Source organism: Heptranchias perlo, chromosome 34 (assembly GCF_035084215.1).
Source record: "Heptranchias perlo isolate sHepPer1 chromosome 34, sHepPer1.hap1, whole genome shotgun sequence".
Lineage (NCBI taxonomy): Eukaryota > Metazoa > Chordata > Chondrichthyes > Hexanchiformes > Hexanchidae > Heptranchias > Heptranchias perlo.
Genome location: NC_090358.1, coordinates 2,301,377 through 2,323,532, shown reverse-complemented (window position 1 = coordinate 2,323,532; position 22,156 = coordinate 2,301,377). Strand labels below are relative to the sequence as shown.

Genomic DNA, 22,156 nt, shown 5'->3' with positions numbered 1-22,156 from the left:
AGGGAAGTTTCTCAGACTGGCAGAAAGTGGGAAGTGATGTTTGTCAGGGATTCATGATGGGACCGCTGTTGTTCACCACATACAGAAATGATTTTGACTCAGGAATTGGAGATATGGTGTTGAAAATTGCAGATGATACCAAATTGAGCGGTATAGTTAACAATATGAAAGACTACACCAAAATTACACACAACGTACAGCACAAAAACAGGCCAGCCGGCCCAACAGGTCCGTGCCGGTGTTTCTGCTCCACACGAGCCTCCTCCCACCCTATTTCATCTAACCCTATCAGCATATCCTTCTATTACTTCCTCCCTCATGTGTTTATCTAGATTGCCTTAAATGCACCGGTGCTAGTCGCCTCAACTACTCCTTATGGTAGTGAGTGCCACATTCTAAGCACTCTCTGGGTAAAGAAGTTTCTTCTGAATTCCCTACTGCATTTATTAAGAGACTATATTATATTTATGGCTCCTAGTTCTGTTCTCCCCCACAAGTGGAAACATATTCTCTACACCTACCCTAACAATCTCATAATCTTAAAAGACCTCTATCAGGTCACCCCTCAGTCCTTTCTTTTCTAGAAAAACGATCCCCAGTTCAATCTTTCCTGATAGGTAAAACTCTTAGTTCAGATATCATCCTCATGAATCTTTTTCACACCTTCTCCAGTGCCTCTATATCCTTTCTATAATATGGAGACCAGAACTGTTCACAGTATTCCAGGTGTGGTTTAACCAAGATTTTATACAAGTTTAACATAACTTCTCTGCTTTTCAATTCTATCCCTCTAGAAATGAACCCCAGTGCTAAGTTTGTTTTTTACGGCCTTATTTATTTCTACTAAAAGTGGGCTTGCAGAGTAGGTGGATGAATGGCAAATTAAATTCGATATAGCCAAGTGTGAGATGGTAGGAGGAATAAGGAGGCGACTTATTCATTGGAAGGTATGAAATTAAATGGTGAAGAGGAGCAGAGATATCTGGAAATAGACACATAAATCACTAAAAGTCAATACCTGCCATGGCCAGGGAGCAAACCCCCACCGAATGTCGCTGCAAAAACTCTCTCGCTTCCCAAGAAGCCATGGCGCTCTCCGTGGGCGGATACTGTCTGTTCCCGGTTGCTATGGCCGGTCGGTCGGTCCCGGTTGCTATGGCCGGTCGGTCCCGGTTGCTATGGCCGGTCGGTCGGTCACGGTTGCTATGGCCGGTCGGTCGGTCACGGTTGCTATGGCCGGTCGGTCCCGGTTGCTATGGCCGGTCGGTCGGTCCCGGTTGCTATGGCCGGTTGCTATGGCCGGTCGGTCCCGGTTGCTATGGCCGGTCGGTCGGTCCCGGTTGCTATGGCCGGTCGGTCGGTCCCGGTTGCTATGGCCGGTCGGTCGGTCCCGGTTGCTATGGCCGGTCGGTCGGTCCCGGTTGCTATGGCCGGTCGGTCGGTCCCGGTTGCTATGGCCGGTCGGTCGGTCACGGTTGCTATGGCCGGTCGGTCCCGGTTGCTATGGCCGGTCGGTCCCGGTTGCTATGGCCGGTCGGTCGGTCACGGTTGCTATGGCCGGTCGGTCGGTCCCGGTTGCTATGGCCGGTCGGTCCCGGTTGCTATGGCCGGTCGGTCGGTCCCGGTTGCTATGGCCGGTCGGTCGGTCCCGGTTGCTATGGCCGGTCGGTCCCGGTTGCTATGGCCGGTCGGTCGGTCCGCTCTGGGGCGCGAGCTCGCTCTGCGCGGGGAATTTAAAGCCGCTTCTGACGTCACCCGCAGGAAGGCAACTACTCCGCATGCGCGGCGGATCACCGGAAGTGATGGACGGCTGGACCGGAGCGGCCTGAAGCCGGGTCCACTGGGAGTTTGCGCCTAATTCTGGTCTCGGGAGCCGCGGGGCGGCGGCCGCTGGTTGAAGGTGAGCCGGCGGTGGCTGTTGTATTTCGGGGAGTGGGAGAGCCGGGCAGGACCAGCATTCAGGTGAAGAAGGCCTCAGGTGGGATGAGGACAGCCCATTGCTCAAGGCCTTTGGGGTTGGGATTGAGATTGAGGATAGGGTTGAGAATGGGGTTGGTTTGGGATTAGGTTTGGTTGGACACAAGCTTCACTGCCTTGACGGTGAAAGCAAATAATCCACTAAAGAAATAGCACTGAGCCCCAGATTATACCCCTGGTTGGTGCTCAGTTAGCCAGCCTCAGCCTCAGCTGGAGCTGCAGCTTGCCTCACATCCCTGGTCTGAGGGGGCTAAAGGAGGGAGAATCGACTAGGAGGCCCACTCCTGACTCTGCTGTCAGACATGTAAATGTGTAAACATCAGGAGACCAGTACTGCCCCCTTCCCCCTCCACCCCATGGATAAATAGCCTGTTAACAGTCACTGTCAGGGCTCCTGTGTGTGATGGGCACTTGGATGAGGCACTGGAGGGAGAACTACAGTTGAAGATTCAGCACCTTCAAAAGAGAAGGAGAAATCTGAGGAAATAAACCTAATCAAAGTGTATGGTGAGCTGATTGTTATTACCTGGTGGTCGTCACTTAACTGAAGCCGCAATGACTGCGACACATACACTACTCCTTCAGTATGGACCCAACGTGCATGATGTGTCAGTCATGTGGAGTGAGGTGAAAAGAAAACCACAAGTTCCAGAAGTGGAAAATAGAAACAGTAAATCATCATCATTTATTTATTGCTGACCTACCTTGTGCATTTCTAGAAGGTTCCACTCTCTTTGAACTCCATGCTGTGTGATAAATGTTATAGATATGGAGGTGTGATATTTTAAGCCTGTACTCACTTCTGAGTATCCATTCCCCCTTTATGCAGGTGATATCTGTTTAAAAAACTTTCATTGATAGGTTATAGATACTAAACTATTTGAGCCGCCTTTTACATGGACACAAGGTTCGAAGTGTGGGATCAGGTACTGAGTGGACAAATGGATAATTCCACGCATTTGCAAGTACTCTTTTTTTTTTTAAAAAGAACTGTTTTAGTTAAATGAAAAAGTTTACATTGCAGCAGATAGCCTCAATGGTGCAGCTGTCTATTGGCTGTTCAGGAAGTTAATCTAAGCAAAAAAAAAATTATAATTGTATGATCGAGACATCTGTTGAGATTATTTATACAGAGGAACAGGCGTAGGCCGTTCAGGCCCACGAGCCAGTTCTGCCACTCAGTTAGATCATGGCTGATCTGTACCTCAACTCTATTTATTGGCCTTTGCTCCATATCCCTTGATACCCTAATTTTGATAATCTCGGTCTTGAAAATTTCAGTTGACCCCCAGCATCTGCAGCTTTTTAAGAACATAAGAAATAGGAGCAGGAGTAGGCCAATCAGCCCCTCGAGCCTGCTCCGCCATTCAACAAGATCATGGCTGATCTGATCCTAACCTCAAATCTAAAGAACACAAGAAGTAGGAGCAGAACCTGGCCACTCAGCCCCTGGGCCCGCTCCGCCACCCACAGGGCCTTGACCGATCCAAACTCAGCTTCATGTCCAATTTCCTGCCTGCTCCCCGTAACCCCTAATTCCCTTTACTTCTAGGAAACTGTCTATTTCCGTTTTAAATTTATTTAATGATGTAGCTTCCACAGCTTCCTGGGGCAGCAAATTCCACAGACCTACTACCCTCTGAGTGAAGAAGTTTCTCCTCATCTCAGTTTTGAAAGAGCAGCCCCTTATTCTAAGATTATGCCCCCTAGTTCTAGTTTCATCCGTCCTTGGGAACATCCTTACCGCATCCACCCGATCAAGCCCCTTCACAATCTTTTATGTTTCAATAAGATCGCCTCTCATTCTTCTGAACTCCAATGAGTAGAGTCCCAATCTACTCAACCTCTCCTCATATGTCCACCCCCTCATCCCCGGGATTAACCGAGTGAACCTTCTTTGTACTGCCTCGAGAGCAAGTATGTCTTTTCTTAAGTATGGACACCAAAACTGTATGCAGTATTCCAGGTGCGGTCTCACCAATACCTTATATAACTGCAGCAATACCTCCCTGTTTTTATATTCTATCCCCCTAGCAATAAAAGCCAACATTCCATTGGCCTTCTTGATCACCTGCTGCACCTGCATACTAACTTTTTGATTTTCTTGCACTAGGACCCCCAGATCCCTTTGTACTGCAGTACTTTCCAGTTTCTCGCCATTAAGATAATAACTTGCTCTCTGATTTTTCCTGCCAAAGTGCATAACCTCACATTTTCCAATATTGTATTGCATGTGCCAAATCTCTGCCCACTCACCCAGCCTGTCTATATCCCCTTGTAGGTTTTTTATGTCCTCCTCACTCTCTACTTTCCCTCCCATCTTTGCATCATCTGCAAACTTTGATATGTTACACTCGGTCCCCTCCTCCAAATCGTTAATATAGATTGTAAAGAGTTGGGGACCCAGCACCGACCCCTGCGGAACACCACTGGCTACTGGTTGCCAGTCCGAGAATGAACCATTTATCCCGACTCTCTGCTTCCTGTTAGATAACCAATTCTCCACCCATGCCAGAATATTACCCCCAATCCAGTGATTCTTTATCTTGAGCAATAATCTTTTATGTGGTACCTTGTCGAATGCCTTCTGGAAGTCTAAATACACTACGTCCACTGGTTCCCCTTTATCCACCCTGTACGTTATATCCTCAAAGAACTCAAGCAAATTTGTCAGACATGACTTCCCCTTCATAAAGCCATGATGACTTTGCACTATTAAATTATGTTTATCCAAATGTTCCGCTACTGTCTCCTTAATAATAGACTCCAAAATTTTACCCACCACAGATGTTAGGCTAACTGGTCTATAATTTCCAGCCTTCTGCCTACTACCCTTTTTAAATAAGGGTGTTACATTAGCAGTTTTCCAATCTGCCGGGTCCTTTGCTGAGTCCAGAGAATTTTGGAAAATTATTACCAAAGCCTCTACAATCCCTACTGCCACTTCCCTCAAGACCCTAGGATGTAAGCCATCAGGTCCAGGGGATTTATCCGCCTTGAGTCCCATTATTTTACTGAGTACCAATTCCTTAGTGATTTTAATCATATTTAGCTCCTCCCCCCCCCCCCCCCCCCCAGAGCCCCCTGTTTGTCCAGTGTTGGGATATTCTTAGTGTCCTCTACCGTAAAGACTGAAACAAAATATTTGTTCAGCATTTTTGCCATCTCCATGTTTCCCACCATTAATTTCCCGGTCTCATCCTCTAAGGGACCTACGTTTGCCTTAGCCACCCTTTTTCTTTTTATATAACTGTTTTTATATTTTTTGCTAACTTATTTTCATAATCCATCTTCCCTTTCTTAATCAATCCTTTAGTTACTTTTTGCTGTCTTTTGAAGACTTCCCAATCTTCTATCCTCCCACTAAGTTTGGCTACCTTATATGTCCTTATTTTTAGTCGGATGCTATCCTTAATTTCTTTACTTAGCCACGGATGGCTGTCATTTCTTTTACACCCTTTTTTCCTCAGTGGAATTTTTTTTTTTGAAAGTTGTAAAATAACTCCTTAAATGAACACCACTGCTCATGTACCGTCTTACCCTTTAATCTATTTTCCCAGTCCACTATAATCAATTCCGCTCTCATGCCATCATAGTATCCTTTATTCAAGCTCAGTACGCTTGTTTGAGAACCAACCTTCTCACCCTCTAATTGGATATGGAATGTAACCATGTTATGGTCACTCATTCCAAGGGGATCCTTAACTAGGACATTATTAATTAATCCTGGCTCATTACACAGGACCAGGTCCAAGGTTGCTTGCCCCCTTGTAGGATCAGTTACATACTGCTCAAGAAATCCATCCCTAATACACTCAATAAACTCTTCCTCAAGGCTGCCCTGCCCAATTTGATTTGTCCAGTTATTATGATAGTTAAAATCCCCCATAATTATAGCTGTTCCCTTATTACATGCCCTGACTATTTCCTGATTAATACTTCTTCCAGCAGAGTTGCAACTATTAGGAGGCCTATATACTATGCCCACTAGTGTTTTTTTCCCCTTATTATTCCTTATCTCTACCTAAACTGTTTCATTATCCTGATCCTTTGTCCCAATATCATTTCTCTGTATTACAGTGATTCCTTCCTTTATTAACATAGCCACCCCACCCCACCTCCCCTTCCTTCCTTCCTTCCTTCCTTCCTGCCTGTCCTTCCTGATTGTTAAATACCCTGGCATATTTAATTCCCAGTCGTTATCACCCTGCAGCCATGTTTCTGTAATGGCCACAAGATCATACCCATACGTAGTTATTTGTGCCGTTAACTCGTCCATTTTGTTACGAATGCTACGTACATTCCGAAAAAGAACTTTCAAATATGTTTTGTGACACTTAGTTCCTGCTTTTTTCCTTTTTTAACACTTTACCTTTTACTCCATACCTTCTCAGGTTCCAAACCCCCTGCCACTTTTGGGGAAGACAGTTCCAGATTTCCACTACCATTTGTGTGAAAAAGTGCTTCCTGATTTCACTCCTGAACGGTCTAGCTCTAATTTTAACGTTGTGCCCCTTTGTTCCAGATTCCCCCACCAGAGAAAGTAGCTTCTCTGTGTCTACCTTATCAAATCATTTCAAACACCTCAATTAGATCACCCCTCGACTTTTTAAACTCAATGGAATACAATTGGGGAGCTCTCTTGACATTTCCTATATAGGTATGGTGTTTGTTTTTGGGGGGTGGAAATGCCCTCTTCTTTAAAAAGGTGGCATATAAGAGCAGTGTAGTAAAGGTGCAGAGGATTAATTAACATTGTGGATGTGACTCCATCAAAGCTGCTGAACTATCTTTCTCTTTAGATGTTGACTGAACTGAGGGGGGCGATATTTGTTTCATCTGCCGCTCCATTTTACTTTTAATTAGCGGTGTACTTGACCAAAGCCGTTCTTCCTCAGTCCTGGTCTTCAGACACGGACGGCTCCACTTACAAGGAGCACAATGTACAATCAAGCGCACCTCTCGGCACAATCCTTCCCCATAAGGTGCATTTATCCTTTAGTAAATTACACGTCCTCCTACAGGTGAACTTTAAACCGCCAAAGGAATCAGAATGCTGAGTCGGCTGCAGGAACTCAAGAAAGAAGAGGAAGCTCTACTGAAAATCAAAACCAATTTACAAGATCAATTAAACCGACTCAAGGTAAACCTACAAAGCATAGAGCATTATACACTTACCGAATCTATTAGGAACATAGGAACAGGAGTAGGCCATTCAGCCCCTAGTGCCTGCTCCGCCATTTGGTAAGATCATGGCTGATCTGCGATCTAACTCCATATACCTGCCTTTGGCCCATATCCCTTAATACCTTTGGTTGCCAAAAAGCTATCTATCTCAGATTTAAATTTAGCAATTGAGCTAGTATCAATTGCCGTTTGTGGAAGAGAGTTCCAAACTTCTACAACCCTTTGTGTGTAGAAATGTTTTCTAATCTCGCTCCTGAAAGGTCTGGCTCTAATTTTTAGACTGTGCCCCCTACACCTAGAATCCCCAACCAGTGGAAATAGTTTCTCTCTATCCACCCTATCTGTTCCCCTTAATAGCTTATAAACTTCGATCAGATCACCCCTTAACCTTCGAAACTCGAGAGAATACAACCGCAATTTGTGTAATCTCTCCTCGTAACTTAACCCTTGAAGTCTGGGTATCATTCTAGTAAACCTACGCTGCACTCCCTCCAAGGCCAATATGTCCTTCCGAAGGTGCGGTGCCCAGAACTGCTCACAGTACTCCAGGTGCGGTCTAACCAGGGTTTTGTATAGCTGCAGCATAACTTCTGCCCCCTTATTTATTTATTGAATTATAAAAAGGATATATAAGCACTAGATGAGGTGTAAAAAAATATTTACAAGGTTGATACCAGAACTGAGAGGTTATAACTATCAAGAAAGGCTGAACAGGCTGCGGTTCTTTTTTCTAGAAAAGAGAAGGCTGAGGGGTGACCTGATAGAGGTCTTTAAAATTATGAATGGGTTTGATAGGCTAGACGTAGAGAAGATGTTTTCACTTGCAGGAGAGACCAGAACTAGGGACCATAAATATAAGACAGTCACTAATAAATCCAATAAGGAATTCAGGAGAAACTTCTTTACCCAGAGAGTGGTGAGAATGTGGAACTCACTACCACAAGGATGTGGAGATGCCGGTGATGGACTGGGGTGGACAAATGTAAGGAATCTTACAACACCAGGTTAGTTGAGGTGAAGGAGTAGTTGAGGTGAATAACATAGAGGCATTTAAAAGGAAGCTAGATAAACACATGAGGGGAAAAGGAATAACAGGTTATCCTGGTAGAGCGAGATGAGGCTCGTGTGGAGCAGAAATACTGGAATAGACCAGTTTGGCTGAATGGCCTGTTTGTGTGCTGTAGATTCTATGGAATTCTATGAATTATTTACATGATGTTCAGTGCCTTGGGGGGTGGGAGCACCTTTCCATCCAATGCCAGTATCAAGTGTTTCCAGGCCAGGTATAGTACAGGTTGGCTGTCGTGTGATGCTCCCGATCCCCCTCCCCACTAGTATAATATTGCATTGTTCACAATATGACCTGCAACAGGAGCGGCTGTGGGGGAGAGGGAGAGGGAGAGGGAGAGGGAGAGGGAGAGGGAGAGGGAGAGGGAGAGGGAGAGGGAGAGGGAGAGGGAGAGGGCAGGTGGTGGGGTGTTGGGACGAGGGGGAGGTTGGGGGCGGGGTAGGGCAGAGGTGCGGGGGGCCTGAGATGGACAGATTTTTGTTAGGTAAGGGCATCAAGTGGGGCAAGCCTTTGGTTTAGTGGTTAGCATTCCCTCTGAGTGAGTAGGTAGTGGGTTCAAACCCTGGAGTGGAGACTGGAGCTCCGGCTCTAAATTCTGGGTTGACATCAAGTGGGGTGCTCTCATCTGGTGGCTTTGAGTACCCCCCCCCCACCAACCCCCGCATCGATGGGTTATGGGATCCCTAAAACCCTTGCCCCACATAGGGCTAACCACCTAATGAGCTGGTATAATCTGGGTACGGAAACTGCCAGTGTGAAAAGCTGGTAGCAGCAATACATCCTGTCAGGTCAATGGAGTTCAGGTACAGATCAGCCAAGATCTAACTGAATGGCGGAACGGGCTTGAGGGGCTGAATGGCCTCCTTCTGTTCCTATGTTCTCTCCATGACTTTGTGTCAGTTCCCTTATTATTCCTCTAAGTGCCTTGGGATATCTTGTGTGTTAAAGGTGCTATATGAATGCAGGTTATTGTTAACAATGGATGCCAGCAGTATATTGGAATATGTCCTTATATCAGTGCATGTGCTGTGCCTGCAGGTAGAAGAGTTGGCCTTGCGGTCGATGATCATGACCAGGGAAGATGGTGATGACGACGACAATGACAGCTGTGGTCAGGCATCGGAATCTGCAGAGGTGAGAAGTGCGATCTGAGCTGTAAATATATGAATTTTTTTTAAATGTACAAGGCGAAGAGTTATAGAAAATGCCAATGAACCTGAACCTGTTGGATAGTTCTGTGCACTATTTTAATTCTGCCACCTCACCTGATTTTTCATTTGTTCGCTCTGTCCTCCATTATTTCTTCTGTAATTTGCTCACTTTTGTGTACACCTTTCATTTTCCCACTTTGCCTCTGTTCCACTCTGTCATTTGCTTACTTTGTTTTCCATTTTTCCCATTTTTTTTGATCAGCCTGTCATCTACACTCCCTGCCGTTGGAATGCTCTGTCCTGCATCATTTGCTTTCTCCCTGCCATTGGAATGCTCGGGTGCCAGCCTTGGCTCAGTGGGTAGCACTCTCACATCTGAGTCAGAAGGTCGTGGGTTCAAGCCACAATCCAGATACCTGCACACATAATCCAGGCTGACACTCTTAATGCAGTACTGAGGGAGTGCTGCACTGTCGGACGTGCCGTCTTTCGGATAAGACGTTAAACCGAGGCCCCGTCTGCCCCCTCGGGTGGATGTAAAAGATCCCATGATGCTATTTCAAAGAGCAGGGGAGTTAGAAACAGAAACATAGAAAATAGGAGCAGGAGTAGGCCATTCGGCCCTTCGAGCTTGCTCTGCCATTCAATATGATCATGGCTGATCCTCTATCTCAATACCATATTCCCGCTCTCTCCCTATACCCCTGATGTCTTTTGTGTCTAGAAATCTATCTAGCTCCATCTTAAATATATTCAGTGATTGGCCTCCACAGCCTCCTGTGTTAGAGAATTCCACAGGTTCACCACCCTCTGAGTGAGTGAAGAAATTTCTCCTCATCTCAGTCCTAAATGTCCTACCCCGTATCCTGAGACTGTGACCCCTCGTCTTGGATCCCCCCCCCAGCCAGGGGAAACATCCTCCCTGCATCCAGTCTGTCTAGCCCTGTCAGAATTTTAAATGTTTCAATGAGATCCCCTCTCATTCTTCTAAACTCGAGTGAATACAGGCCGAGTCGAACCAATCTCTCCTCATACGACAGTCCTGCCATCCCAGGAATCAGTCTGGTGAACCTTCGCTGCACTCCCTCTATGGCAAGTATATCCTTTCTTAGGTAAGGAGACCAAAACTGCACTCAATTCTCCAGGTGTGGTCTCACCAAGACCCTGTATAACTATATAATTGCTCCTGTACTCAAATCCTCTTGCAATGAAGGCCAACATACCATTTGCCTTCCTAACTGCTTGCTGTACCTGCATGTTTGCTTTCAGTGACTGGTGTACAAGGACACCCAGGTCCCTTTGTACATCAACATTCCCCAATCTATCACCATTTAGATAATAGTCTGCCTTTCTGTTTTTCCTTCCCAAGTGGATAACTTCACATTTATCCACATTATCCTGCATCTGCCATGTATTTCCCCACTCACTCAACTTGTCTCAATCACCTTGAAGCCTCTTTGCATCCTCCTCGCAACTCACGATCCCACCTAGTTTTGTGTCGTCAGCAAACTTGGAAATATTATATTTGGTTCCCTCATCCAAATCATTGATATATATTGTGAATAGCTGGGGCCCAAGCACTGATCCCTGCGGTACCCCACTAGTCACTACCTGCCACCCAGATAAAGACCCATTTATTCCTACTCCTGTGTTTCCTGTCTGTTAACCAATTTTCAATCCATGCCAGTATATTCCCCCCAATCCCATGTGCTTTAATTTTGCACACTAACCTCTTATGTAGGACTTTATCAAAGGCCTTCTGAAAATCCAAATAAACTATATCCACTGGTTCTCCCTTATCTATTCTACCAGTTACATCCTCAAAAAAACTCCAGTAGGTTTGTCAAACATGATTTCCCTTTCATAAATCCATGTTGACTTTGTCTAATCCCGTTGATATTTTCTAAATGTCCTGTTATCACATCCTTTATAATGGACTCTAGCATTTTCCCTACTACTGATGTTAGGCTAACCGGTCTGTAGTTCCCTGTTTTCTCTCCCTCCTTTTTTAAATCTTGGGGTTACATTTGTCACCCTCCAATCTGCGGTAACTGTTCCATAATCTATAGAATTTTGGAAGATGACAACTAAAGTTCTCCCCAGTGTCCTAGCCAATATTTATCCCTCACTAAAACAGATTATCTGGTCATTATCACATTGCTGTTTGTCGGATCGGCACAAATTGGCTGTCGCAGTTACACCATTACAACAATGACCACACTTCAAAAGTACTTCATTGGCTGTAAAGCGCTTTGGGAAGTCCGGAGGTCATGAAAGGCACTATATAAATGCAAGTTCTTCCTTGATCTGAACTGCATCATTTGCTTGTTCTTACCACTGTCTCCAATTCCCAGCTCCTCAAATGCATGGAACCAACAAATCTATACTTCCCTAATGGGCTTTGAAGTCAGCAATTGGTACACAAAATGGAAGGAGGGAAAAGGTGTTGAATTTAATTTGATGCAAAAGTACAAAATCGGAGGCCAGGATGATAATCTAAAGAAGTACTCTCAGCATAAGAGATTTAAACATTTTTTGAGATGTATTATAGTTTTAGCCTGATCTGACGTTGCTATTGAATGACTATCATGATGTATTTCAGTTGCTAACCATTTCTTTCTACAGTCCCCGATACAGGTAGACAATGAAATTGCTATCAATCAAACCCAGCTTCAGCTGAGCACATCACAGTCTGTTATTCGTGTAGGACAGGGCGATAAGGAAGAGGAAGAGGAAGAAGATGATTACAACTCTTAAATGGGTCATTTTCTGGCATGAATGTGAAGAAATAGCACAAACAGAATGCGCTCGTTTCCTTTTTCAAGATTGAACTGTACTTGTAAAGAGTGATGCCTCTGAACACTGGCTACAAGATGTGTCAGGGTACATGGTTTTCTGGTAAAAGTGTAAGTAAGATAAGATGGACACGGTGGAAATCAGCCATTCTGTGGTCCGAGGGCTGCAGTCTGTTAACTGCTGGAATATTGTGCAGAATTCGAAACTTAGAACTGGCCGTCTTGATTGCTGTGCCCCCCTTTCTTGAGAAGTGGAGAAAGAAAGACTGAAGGAGAAAAGAAAACGGGGGTGAAAAAGCTTAACCTTTAGCTTGCTGAATAAAGATGAAGTGTATGTTATTGGCACAACAAAAGCTGTGAAAAGTTGGTTAAGAAAATGCAAGACCGTGGCCAAGGAATAAAAGAGGGTGTGAAATTCTACAATTCTGAATTTTTTTGGAGTATTGATGCCAGGACATCAGAACAGTAGAAGTATATGAAGTCAGCTGGACCTGTGGAGTAAATTGAAATATTGCAGTATCAGTTCACGGCCACTCTGGGGATCGATATCATTTCTGTGCATCACTGAGGGCCTCTAATGGTGGGTAAACAATACTGCAGCATTACTTTCTTACACGAAAAGCCATGTAAAAACTCCTAAGCAACTGAATATTATTCACCTTGACCAACATGCCTATGAAATAATGTTCCACTCGTAAATGTGGTCAAGAAGGAAGGTGTGTTTGATACTGAGGGTGAGGTCCAGCTGCCATGCATTGGGTCTGGTTGAATGTTTTGCCTCTTGCACGGATGAGTTTTGTTGAGTATTGATGGGGATTTTTGTACTGTTATTCTGCTAGATATCGGCCAATCATGTTTTTTTTTAAAAGCTGACCCGCGAGTAGTTACTGCTGCCTCCTAGCATGGGATATAATCATCAGCAACATCATTGGTCAACCACTGTCTGAGCTCCCCTCGCTGTTTGGGACTGTCCGCAGTCACTCTTTCATTGACGTATTATTTACTGCAGCTGCACCACAGCTTCGAGCCATGGTTTATTTACAGGTTCATTTTATCAACTCGAATTCCTTGTGTGGAGCCTCACCCAGCGGGAGTGCATGTCAGGTATTGAGACGCACCCAAACTCCCAGTCTGTGCCCCATGGGGGCTGGCGAAGCAGGGAGTGTGGATTTGTAAAGTGGCCCCGGTAATTCCAGTCACTCCCTTTATTTTTTACAATGTCGCTGTTTTCCTTATGGGTTCCCAGCACCACGCCCTATTCCACAGCCTTTGAGAGATGGGCAATCAAACTGCAGCTATGGGAGGTGCCATTTATATTGAACCCATGCTATTTAAAAACAAACGCCATCATTTTAATTGACTGAAATACACTCTTTTCCTCCATGTGCCTTTTTAATAGATGTGACACAGTGCCAGGTTGGGTGAGCTTCCGGTGGCCTGTTAATGCCATAAATAAGGAGTGCCATTCAATCTCCAGAATGTTGCAGCGGGACTGTGAGCTAATCCAAACTGAACCAAGTGTTGACCCTGTAACATAAGTAACTTGGGAAAGTTGGGGTGACGTTGACCCATCCATTTCTAAAGTTGAGCATTTTGATTCATGGTCGTATAAATAAACAAACGGGTCCTGAAATACTGGCAAGAAATGGGATAATTCTATATCTTAAACCATCCGAAGGGTTTAAATTCCTCATAGTATTCGCATAATATTCATTTGTGTGCAGCCCTTCACTGGTGTATTTTTGAATTGGTCGCTCTCCCATGGCGATGCAAATTGGGAGTCAAGACTAAGTGTAGTCTTTAGGTGAAGCGAGCTTGAAGGGTGGAGCATAATTGGACCGGCAGTGCAGATGTAATTCAGTCCCCATTTTAAAGTTATAAATTCTGTCTTTATTTTTATACTTCCATTATAAATTCCTATGTAAACTTGTCACGTCTTTTACACCCTCCTGCCAGTGGTGGTGCTGCAGGACCTCCATTAGCAGCTGAGTGTAATTTCAGTGTGGCAAATTTTATAAAGGCAGTTTCTATTATAAATGTGGACACAAGAAGTTATAATGGAAAAAGTTGACAGGAAGTTTGTGCAGATGTAAGATTTTTAATATATTAAAGATGGGTTAATGACATTAAATTAACGCAAAAGAAGTTTATACAAATGCACCAGGCAGTGAACTACCAGTAAATCCATGAATGTGTTTTGTGTAATTGTAGTTGAGACCTCACAAGGTACTGCCTCAAACAGCTTCAAAGGAATTGTTTAGCTTTTGTTTGATATTAAAACTGTGAATGTAGAAGTTGATTGTCTGTTAAAAAAGCACCATAAAACTGTGTAAAACTTACAAGAATTGAATTGAAAGGTGTGTGCCCTATAACACCTTATCCTGGCCAGTGAAAGCCCTTTTTCACATTGAAAATAAAACATCTGTTGTGTTTTGTTTTCTATGTGGGGTCTGTTTTAAATCAATCCCATCAGCCTGGACGTGTGGCAGATAGTCACACTAAGATGCAGCATCGTGGGCTGATGGGGTATGTGATGGTGAACTCCAGTATTCACTGAGCTATTCTCATTGCAAAGAAAGCTATTCTCACTGCAGAAAGCAGAAGTGAGCCCGAAGGGTGTTGATGCCTAGACACTGGACTCGTTTAAGAGTCAGCTAGACACTGAATGCATCTTGTGTCCTTTCCCTCCCAAAAACAGGGAGGGAAAACTGGGAACAGAATCAACAGGAGCTGTTCTCTCTACCCTTCTGGTGGACACACTCAAAATTAACAACGCCTAATGAAGAGTTTGCATACTGTACACACGGGGGGGGCGTGGGGAAACATTGGGGGGGCGGGGGGACAGTGTTCTAAGTTTTTATCCACTGACTGGTTAAATTGTTTCAGGGCACAAACTGGTCACATTTTTTGACTGAAAACCTACCTTGCTAACTTCATATTTGAAGTATTGTTGTAAGATAATAAATGCATAGGGCTTTATGTGAAAAATGATACAGAATATTGCAGCTAATCAATTGCACTGCTACAAGGATAGCCAATAATAAAACATTGTGAACTCTGATTTTTATTGTTGTGACAAGTTTCTCCTTAACTCAGTGGAAGCGGACTTGTCGAATTGAACCCACGGTGGCAGCAGTCGCTCCCCAGTCAGTATAATTGTTGAAGTCTCTCTTCTCCAAAATGTAGTGTAGGCCTCGGTAATTTGCATCTTGATAGGCTACCCAGCTATGATTAACAGTAAAGGAAAACAATATAAGCAAATATCCGCTGACCCTGTAACTTCATGCCTATTTAAAGTTGTGCCTTAACCCACTATGTTTAGTTAAAGGGAGATATTACTGCTGGCAGCATTGTATTCAATGTGAAGCACTCCCATCCCTAAATGGTTAGTGCTGTGGGGTTTTTATGGGGAGAGGAAATTAGGAAATATTCATTGTCATTGTTTTTTTTAGTGCCTTTACAGGTAGGTACACTGTCCGTACAGGCCATCAAGCCCTGAGTTTTGATTCCTATTCTTTGCTGAGATAGCTGATCACAACTGAGGGCTGCATTTGGCCTCAAGTCCCCTACCCAGAGAGGGTTTCTGCACCTGATCGTTGTCCAGTGACCCGGGCTGCAGAGCGTCTGCGTGGACATTGGTTGAGGATGGGATTAGGTGTGGCTGTGATACCACCCGAGGTTAGATAGCCCAGTGACACTGTCGAGGCTCAGGCACGTGACGAATGGCCAGGAGAGTGAGATACCAAAAAGGTGCTGGCACCAGCCGAGCCTCAGCAGCAGTCCACACCTTTAGGAAGGAGGGGAGATGGTTGGGATTCTTCTGAGTACCTGTGCAAATGGTGTGAATAAAATTTTAACTGCATTGATCTAATAATACGTGTGTTTATATAAGTGCCTCATCACACTGAAACACTGCACAATAAATTATTTCTCAAGTACAGTGACTGTTATGTAGCTGACTCGGCCTAGACTGTACTCACACTTGGTCCAGGCTACTTACACTCCTCCAAGAACCCTGGCAGAGGAAAAGCGATTGAGACTGAAGCGGGAAATGAGGTTCGGAATATCCTCTTGGAGTTCCACTTTCCTTCCAGAAAAGCCAGGTTTTTCATATAAATAAATTTTAGATGGAGAACATTCCTGATTGGATTTAAGGCACAAAGATACATTTACTTGATAGTTATGTACCAATGATTCCAGTTTTTTCTTGATAAACTTTACACATGGAATTCCAAATTTTAAAAATATATATTTTTTAAATTCTACATAAATGAAAATGACTTTTTTGCCTTTTCTTTTGCTCTCCAACCAATATAACCTCCTAGGATTTATCATGTCAATTGCTAATGATTGACAGGATAAGTGATTTCGTGCAGTAATAGGTCCTGCAACAAATCCTGATTGTTGGCAGTTGGCTCATCTTCTGTTTGTTCCATTTCACTGGCTCCCCCCTATCTATGAGGTTGCAATCAGTCTCCAATGGGGCACCTCTACCCAAACTCAAGGACCAAGGTACTCTGACCATGAACCTGCTTCTCCTAACTCTGCGATGTACCATCTGATAAAGGTGATTTTAATTTTTTAATTACTCCTTCCCCCTGTGCTTTGAGGAATTTATTGAGTAATGTCCCTCTCCACAGTTGATCATTTACTGCATCTTGCAAAATTATAGCCAGATCAATTTTTTTGAACCCACCTCTCGCACTGCTCTTACAGAGGAGATCTGATCTGATGTTCCGAGCCACTTGTCATAGTTGCTGTATTCTCTTTTGTTATACACATCCCAGAGATATTGGTGACCGCTGTAGTTTTCACCCTCATATCCAACCCAACTGTTAATGAAAAAGGAAAATAAAGAACTTATTACTTACATGGCAACAGTTGTTAGAATCAGTTGGGTCTGATAAAACATCAACAGAGGAGTAACAAATAGAAATTAGTGTTGACATAGCAACCATCCAGTCCAACATGGCTGGAAAGAGGGATCAGAACGAATCAACTGGTCGTTCAGCCCATTGCTGTTTGTGGGAGCTTACTGTGCACAAATTGGCTTCTGTGTTTGCCTACGTAACAACAGAGACTACACTTCAATAGTACTTCATCGGCTATGAGTGCTATATAAATGCAAATTCTTTTCTTTCGGATTCTGTTTTGTAAATACTCATCCTACAGTAATGTTCTGTATTGCCCAAGAGGGTGAGTTAGAATGGCCTTGTGATCACAGTATGTTTTCACTTTTATCTCCTCCCCTCCCCTTTCCGGGGTGGGGGAATGATGCTTGCTGGGTTCTGGTTCCACAGCTGCCAGCAGTCCTCCATCAAGTGATCATTCTTAATGTGTTATCGCTGGCAATGAGTATTGTCAGGCTATTCTACTGTGGATGTCATCACAGCCCAAGCCCAATCTTGTCCACAGAAGTCCACTTTTTAAAGAATTCATTGTTGGGATGAGGGTGTCGCTGGCAAGGCCGACATTTATTGCCCATCCCTAATTGCCCCTTGAGACAGTGGAGGTGGGCCGCCTTAAACTACTGTAGTGATGTGGTGAGGGTGCTCCCACAATGCCGTTAGGTAGGGAGTTCCAGGATTTTGACCCAGCGACAATGAAGGAACAACCGTTATATGTCCAAGTCAGGATGGTGTGTGAATTGGAGGGGAACTTGGAGGTGATGGTGTTCCCACGGACCTCCTGCCCTTGTCTTTCTAGGAGGTGGAGGTGGTGGGTTTGGGAGGTGCTGCTGAAGAAGGCTTGGTGAGTTGCTGCATTGCATCCTGTGGATAGAACACACTGCAGCCGATAAAAAGATGGTTAGGGCCACAGAAGGAGCATTCACGTCGCGGCCTATCAGCCTGGGACTCCTTCCACAATTCACACTGTTCTCCAAGGGAAGAGAGTGAAGACACGAAAACAATAACAACAGTTTAACTTTGAGCTACTTACGCTCCACTCTCCACTTGCACAGAATTGCATCTCTCGGGGAAGTTACATTCTGACAGCTTTGGGCAGTCACTGGTTACTGCTAACCGCCTACCAGAAAAGTTTCTTTGCTCATATAGGGTCACCTGAGATGAATCACAAAGATTGGGACATCAGCAATCGCCCATAACCTTCAGCAAGATGTCAATGCTGTTAATAATTGCTGGTTTTTACTTACGCAGCCACCAGGCCCATAGAAAGCACGTTGGAGTACCGACCCCAGCTTGCTGGGAAAAGAAAACCAATGAAGGTCATTAAACTATTTGTATGTACCAATATATTAAAAACAATATGTGGGCACACACGGACTGCAGATGTCACACTTTGTTACAGATTCAGAACAAAACGGCCAGTTACTTAATGTTGGGCACTTTTTGGCCTGGAGTCAAAACTGACAAGCACTTTACAATTTGCAAGATTCCCAGACCAAACAGCAATTAAACTCTCAGTGACCTGAGCTTGTGTTTACCTAACAGTTAGACATTGTTACCTTAAATAGATATACCTCCTCCTTAGCAGAATAATATATTGTGCATTACATGTTATAATAATCAAACCGCTAGAATTTTTTATAATTGAAAACTGGCCATTCACAAAACTTGCTAGGCCTCAGCAAGTACATTAAGAAAACCGAACACAATTAGAGTTGAGAAAGCAGTGAATGAGTGAGGAGCGATTGTCCATATTTTGGAAATAGTGTCACGGCAGTTACCCTTCTTTTAATTGTTTATGCTCCAAACTCAAAAAAAATCCATTTGAACAAGTAGCAAGTTCCGGAATAATTATTATTCAAGTTTGGAATGAGGTTCGGAATAAAAGTCCTAATTTAAGTAGATCAGTAAAGAAAGATGTAAATTAGTTTAATCTCGTTAAGTTTTATATATTTCTTGGAACTTGCTACAAAAATCCACACGCTAAACAGATGACCAGTAACAGTAAAGAGTTGTCCCTCATATTAAATGCAAAGATTTATTTATGTAACTCTGGTATTTATTTACCTACCTGCAACGGGTAAGGAAAATATTAATTATTTTCCAGTACCAATCAAAGAACGCTTACTTCACTGCCTCTGAGGAGGTCTCCGACAAAGTTGCTTTCACATTCTTTCAACTGAGATAGGGACCCTTCCTGCCCCTCCATATCCCAGCATTTCTCCCTCCGCCTTGCCACAATGGAACTGCTGACTCACCGTGAGCAATGCCATGGGAGATCTCACCCTATAATGTACATCCACCACACACAGACATTAAATCTGAACCTCAAATTAACACTATCTTACAACTTGCTCCTCTCTGTAGAGAACAATAAACCATCCAATATACCTTGAACAGTGCCACCGGAGATCTGCAATTTATATTAATATATTCATATGAATTTTTCATAACTGCCAATAAACATCTTATCGAATTCCATGCATTCCCATTTGATATCATTCTAGCTGCTTTTATATTGATTGTTATTTTGCCATATCCTGGGGGAGGAGTTTAATGCTTTTCAAGGTGAGAGATGTCAGTGCTGGAGAATGGATCATTTTTCTAATGTTTGCAGACTGTCTGCGTGAAGAATTTCAGGTCAAGCACAGCATGGAGAATAAAACTCGCTCCCTGCTGCAATAATGTATCAGCCGAGACTTTGTGCTCAAGTCTCTGGAGTGGGGTTTGAACCATCAACCTTCTGGCACTCTTTAACGGTCACCACCAAAGTTCCATCCCTGCTCGGGAGTTCCAGCTCCTCTTCAAATAGGGATCTGTAACCTCCACCTGAATCACGAAGCAAGCAGACAGAATCTGTTTCACGTTTTATCCAACGGACTCTGATGGTGCCTGAGAAATGTCCAGTTCACTGATTTAACATCTGTCAAATTTGATTGAGAGCAGGTCGATATTGTCAAAAGATGCCTTCGTAAAATAGGTGAGGCTTGCCTGGGTATTGGAAAGCCCGGATTAACACCAGTAAAATATTCAAATCACTGGGCAGATGTCCATATCACACTAGGACACGTACACTTTTTTTTTGGGATATTAGATAGAAAATCAAGAGAGTGTAGCGAGAGGGAGCTGTATCGAGATATTAACCCTGGTAGATGCTGTGAGCACAAAAGGGAGAATTTGTACTTTGCCAAGAAGCCAAGTTCCAACTTTCCCAGGGGTTTGATGCCATTCTCCATAAACCCTGATTCGGACGAGGAGGGAACAATGCCAATATCCAAAGCGCTTTCAGGGTGTCTGGACCGCTGGAAGGCATCAGGCGGCGAGGAACAGATGGCTGCTTCCTCGCAAATCTCACATGCCAAAAGTCTGCGCACATTCTGGGGCCCAGGATGAGCCTGAGGGCCTCAAAATAAAACGGAAGTGTCACCTTAAATCTGGTCCAGTCCAGGATCCTCCAACCTCACATCAAACCCCAACAGAACTCCCCAACTGGTGCAGAATATTGAAGTCCAGTTATAGCAGCTCGGGTCCCCGCCTCCAGAAACAACCTTTTAGTAGACAGTTGGGCCTAATTTCTGTGAGATTGTGAAGGGTGGACCTTTGCATAAGGTCAGCCCCGTCCAATGCAATAGTGTAATTTTGAACTTTACTAAGTCCGAGTGCGAGATCATAGATTTTGTCACAAAAAGTGAGACTTAACTTGTCTAATAGCAACATCTCCAGCTCACTTCATCACCTGATTGTCCCCACCGTCAACAAAGACATGACTGCCCATCTCAGGAGAAATCGTCACCTTGATCTTACAAATGGAAATGTGAGCATGCCAAAGGAGAGCCCTTTCTATCCGTGTGTCGGCGCCCAGACATAATCCTACCTGATTTGTTCTGCTATTGAGGAACTTTAGTGAAGATACTGAGTCCGGCCAATGGCTCCGGTAAGGAACAGATTAAATACTCACAGCACTATCAATGGGCGGATACTGTGGACGGGGTGTAGATTGTTCTTGCAACTACCCCGAGTCTATTGAAAGATTAAAACCCCAACAAAAGCTAAAGATAATTACAACAATCAATTTATCTGCATGAGTTTGGCGAAAGACAACAATAATCCATTGTAATTTTACAATCAAGAGTTCAGGGTTGCTGCAAGAAGGGTTTTTTTTTTGGATAAGGTGCAAAATCGCTTTTCTGAAGAATTAAAAATCCTAATAATTACATTTCCAAATTGTTGAAATATATAAAACCCAGTTAGGCTAGGTTGTCATGTGCGGTAAAATGGCTTTGTCCGCGATTGCCGCTGTAGCCAGCAGTTTTCAGTCTGTTCCCCACATTGCTGGTGTATTTCTGAAACTCATTGTCCTGTCCTCCCTCGCCAGGTATTCGCTTACGTTTAGAACTATTCCCACTAATCACTGCATTGGGCTCGTCCTTTCTCATTGTAAGGTATTGTCATCAAAAAACACGAGTTGTTAGTTCACATACAGCATATAAAAAAGTTTGCTTACCGAGGGAAACTCACTCTATACAAAGAGTTTTGTGTGACTAAGCTGAATTTAGCAACGCACCATTGAGTTCCAAAGGAAGTTTTCTCTCTGTTTGGAGGCAGTGAATGGTGTTGTGCTGGATTGTTCTTCAAAGTTTTGTTAGTTTTTGAGCTGTGTAGGGCTGCAGGGTATTTTGGAGTTGGGAGATTTATTCTCTGTGGGATGTATTTTGCTTGTAGTTCGTGTCCTCTCTCCCACTCTGGATAAATGAAGAAGGGATAACAGGTAAGATTTATTATCTGGTGCACTCGATCTTTCGGGAAATGAATTGTCCTCTTTTATTAATTTTCATTTGTCAAACCTGATTAATTTTGGTTGTGCATTTGACATATATAATCATTTCGTTAGAAATTCAGTATTTTCTATTTGGCGAGGCAGAGATAGAGGAAATTTATTAAAAACTGTAATAAACAATATTTCATCATCTGTTCTGATAGATGGGCAGATAAAGCAGGAGAAATGCAACCTGATGAATGTTTGAAATATACAGGAACTTACAAAAACTTAAAGCAGTCAGATTTATGAAA

General features: G+C 43.7%; 4 protein-coding genes across 7 annotated transcripts in view; 2 read left to right on the top strand and 2 right to left on the bottom strand.

Moving 5' to 3' along the window:
• The window catches only part of si:ch211-107o10.3 (uncharacterized protein LOC407663 homolog), a 39,075-nt gene extending 37,334 nt beyond the window's left edge, over positions 1-1,741 (bottom strand). The window contains exon 1 of the mRNA XM_067971279.1: positions 1,019-1,741. Coding sequence (XP_067827380.1) covers positions 1,019-1,088 — 70 coding nt within the window. The 5' untranslated portion in view covers positions 1,089-1,741. The remainder of the gene's footprint in view (positions 1-1,018) is intronic.
• Positions 1,742-1,785: 44 nt separating this feature from the next.
• snapc5 (small nuclear RNA activating complex, polypeptide 5) lies at positions 1,786-16,053 on the top strand. The gene is made up of 4 exons (XM_067971278.1): positions 1,786-1,900; positions 7,002-7,120; positions 9,272-9,367; positions 12,010-16,053. The coding sequence occupies exons 2-4, from the start codon at positions 7,031-7,033 to the stop codon at positions 12,139-12,141; spliced, it is 318 nt and encodes a 105-aa protein (XP_067827379.1). The 5' UTR covers positions 1,786-1,900; positions 7,002-7,030; the 3' UTR covers positions 12,142-16,053.
• On the bottom strand, positions 15,226-21,522 carry crybgx (crystallin beta gamma X). The gene is made up of 7 exons (XM_067971127.1): positions 21,415-21,522; positions 20,270-20,481; positions 18,334-18,382; positions 18,120-18,241; positions 16,876-17,011; positions 16,180-16,319; positions 15,226-15,404 (listed from the first exon to the last, which is right to left on the bottom strand). Exons 1-7 carry the CDS (start codon positions 21,520-21,522, stop codon positions 15,272-15,274), a joined length of 900 nt encoding a protein of 299 aa, XP_067827228.1. The 3' UTR covers positions 15,226-15,271.
• Positions 16,666-22,156, top strand: part of lctlb (lactase-like b) — a 32,086-nt gene continuing 26,595 nt past the window's right edge. For all 4 annotated transcript variants that reach the window (XM_067971272.1, XM_067971275.1, XM_067971274.1 and 1 more), the window contains exon 1: positions 16,666-16,746. The gene's annotated coding sequence lies outside the window, so the exon portion shown is untranslated. The remainder of the gene's footprint in view (positions 16,747-22,156) is intronic.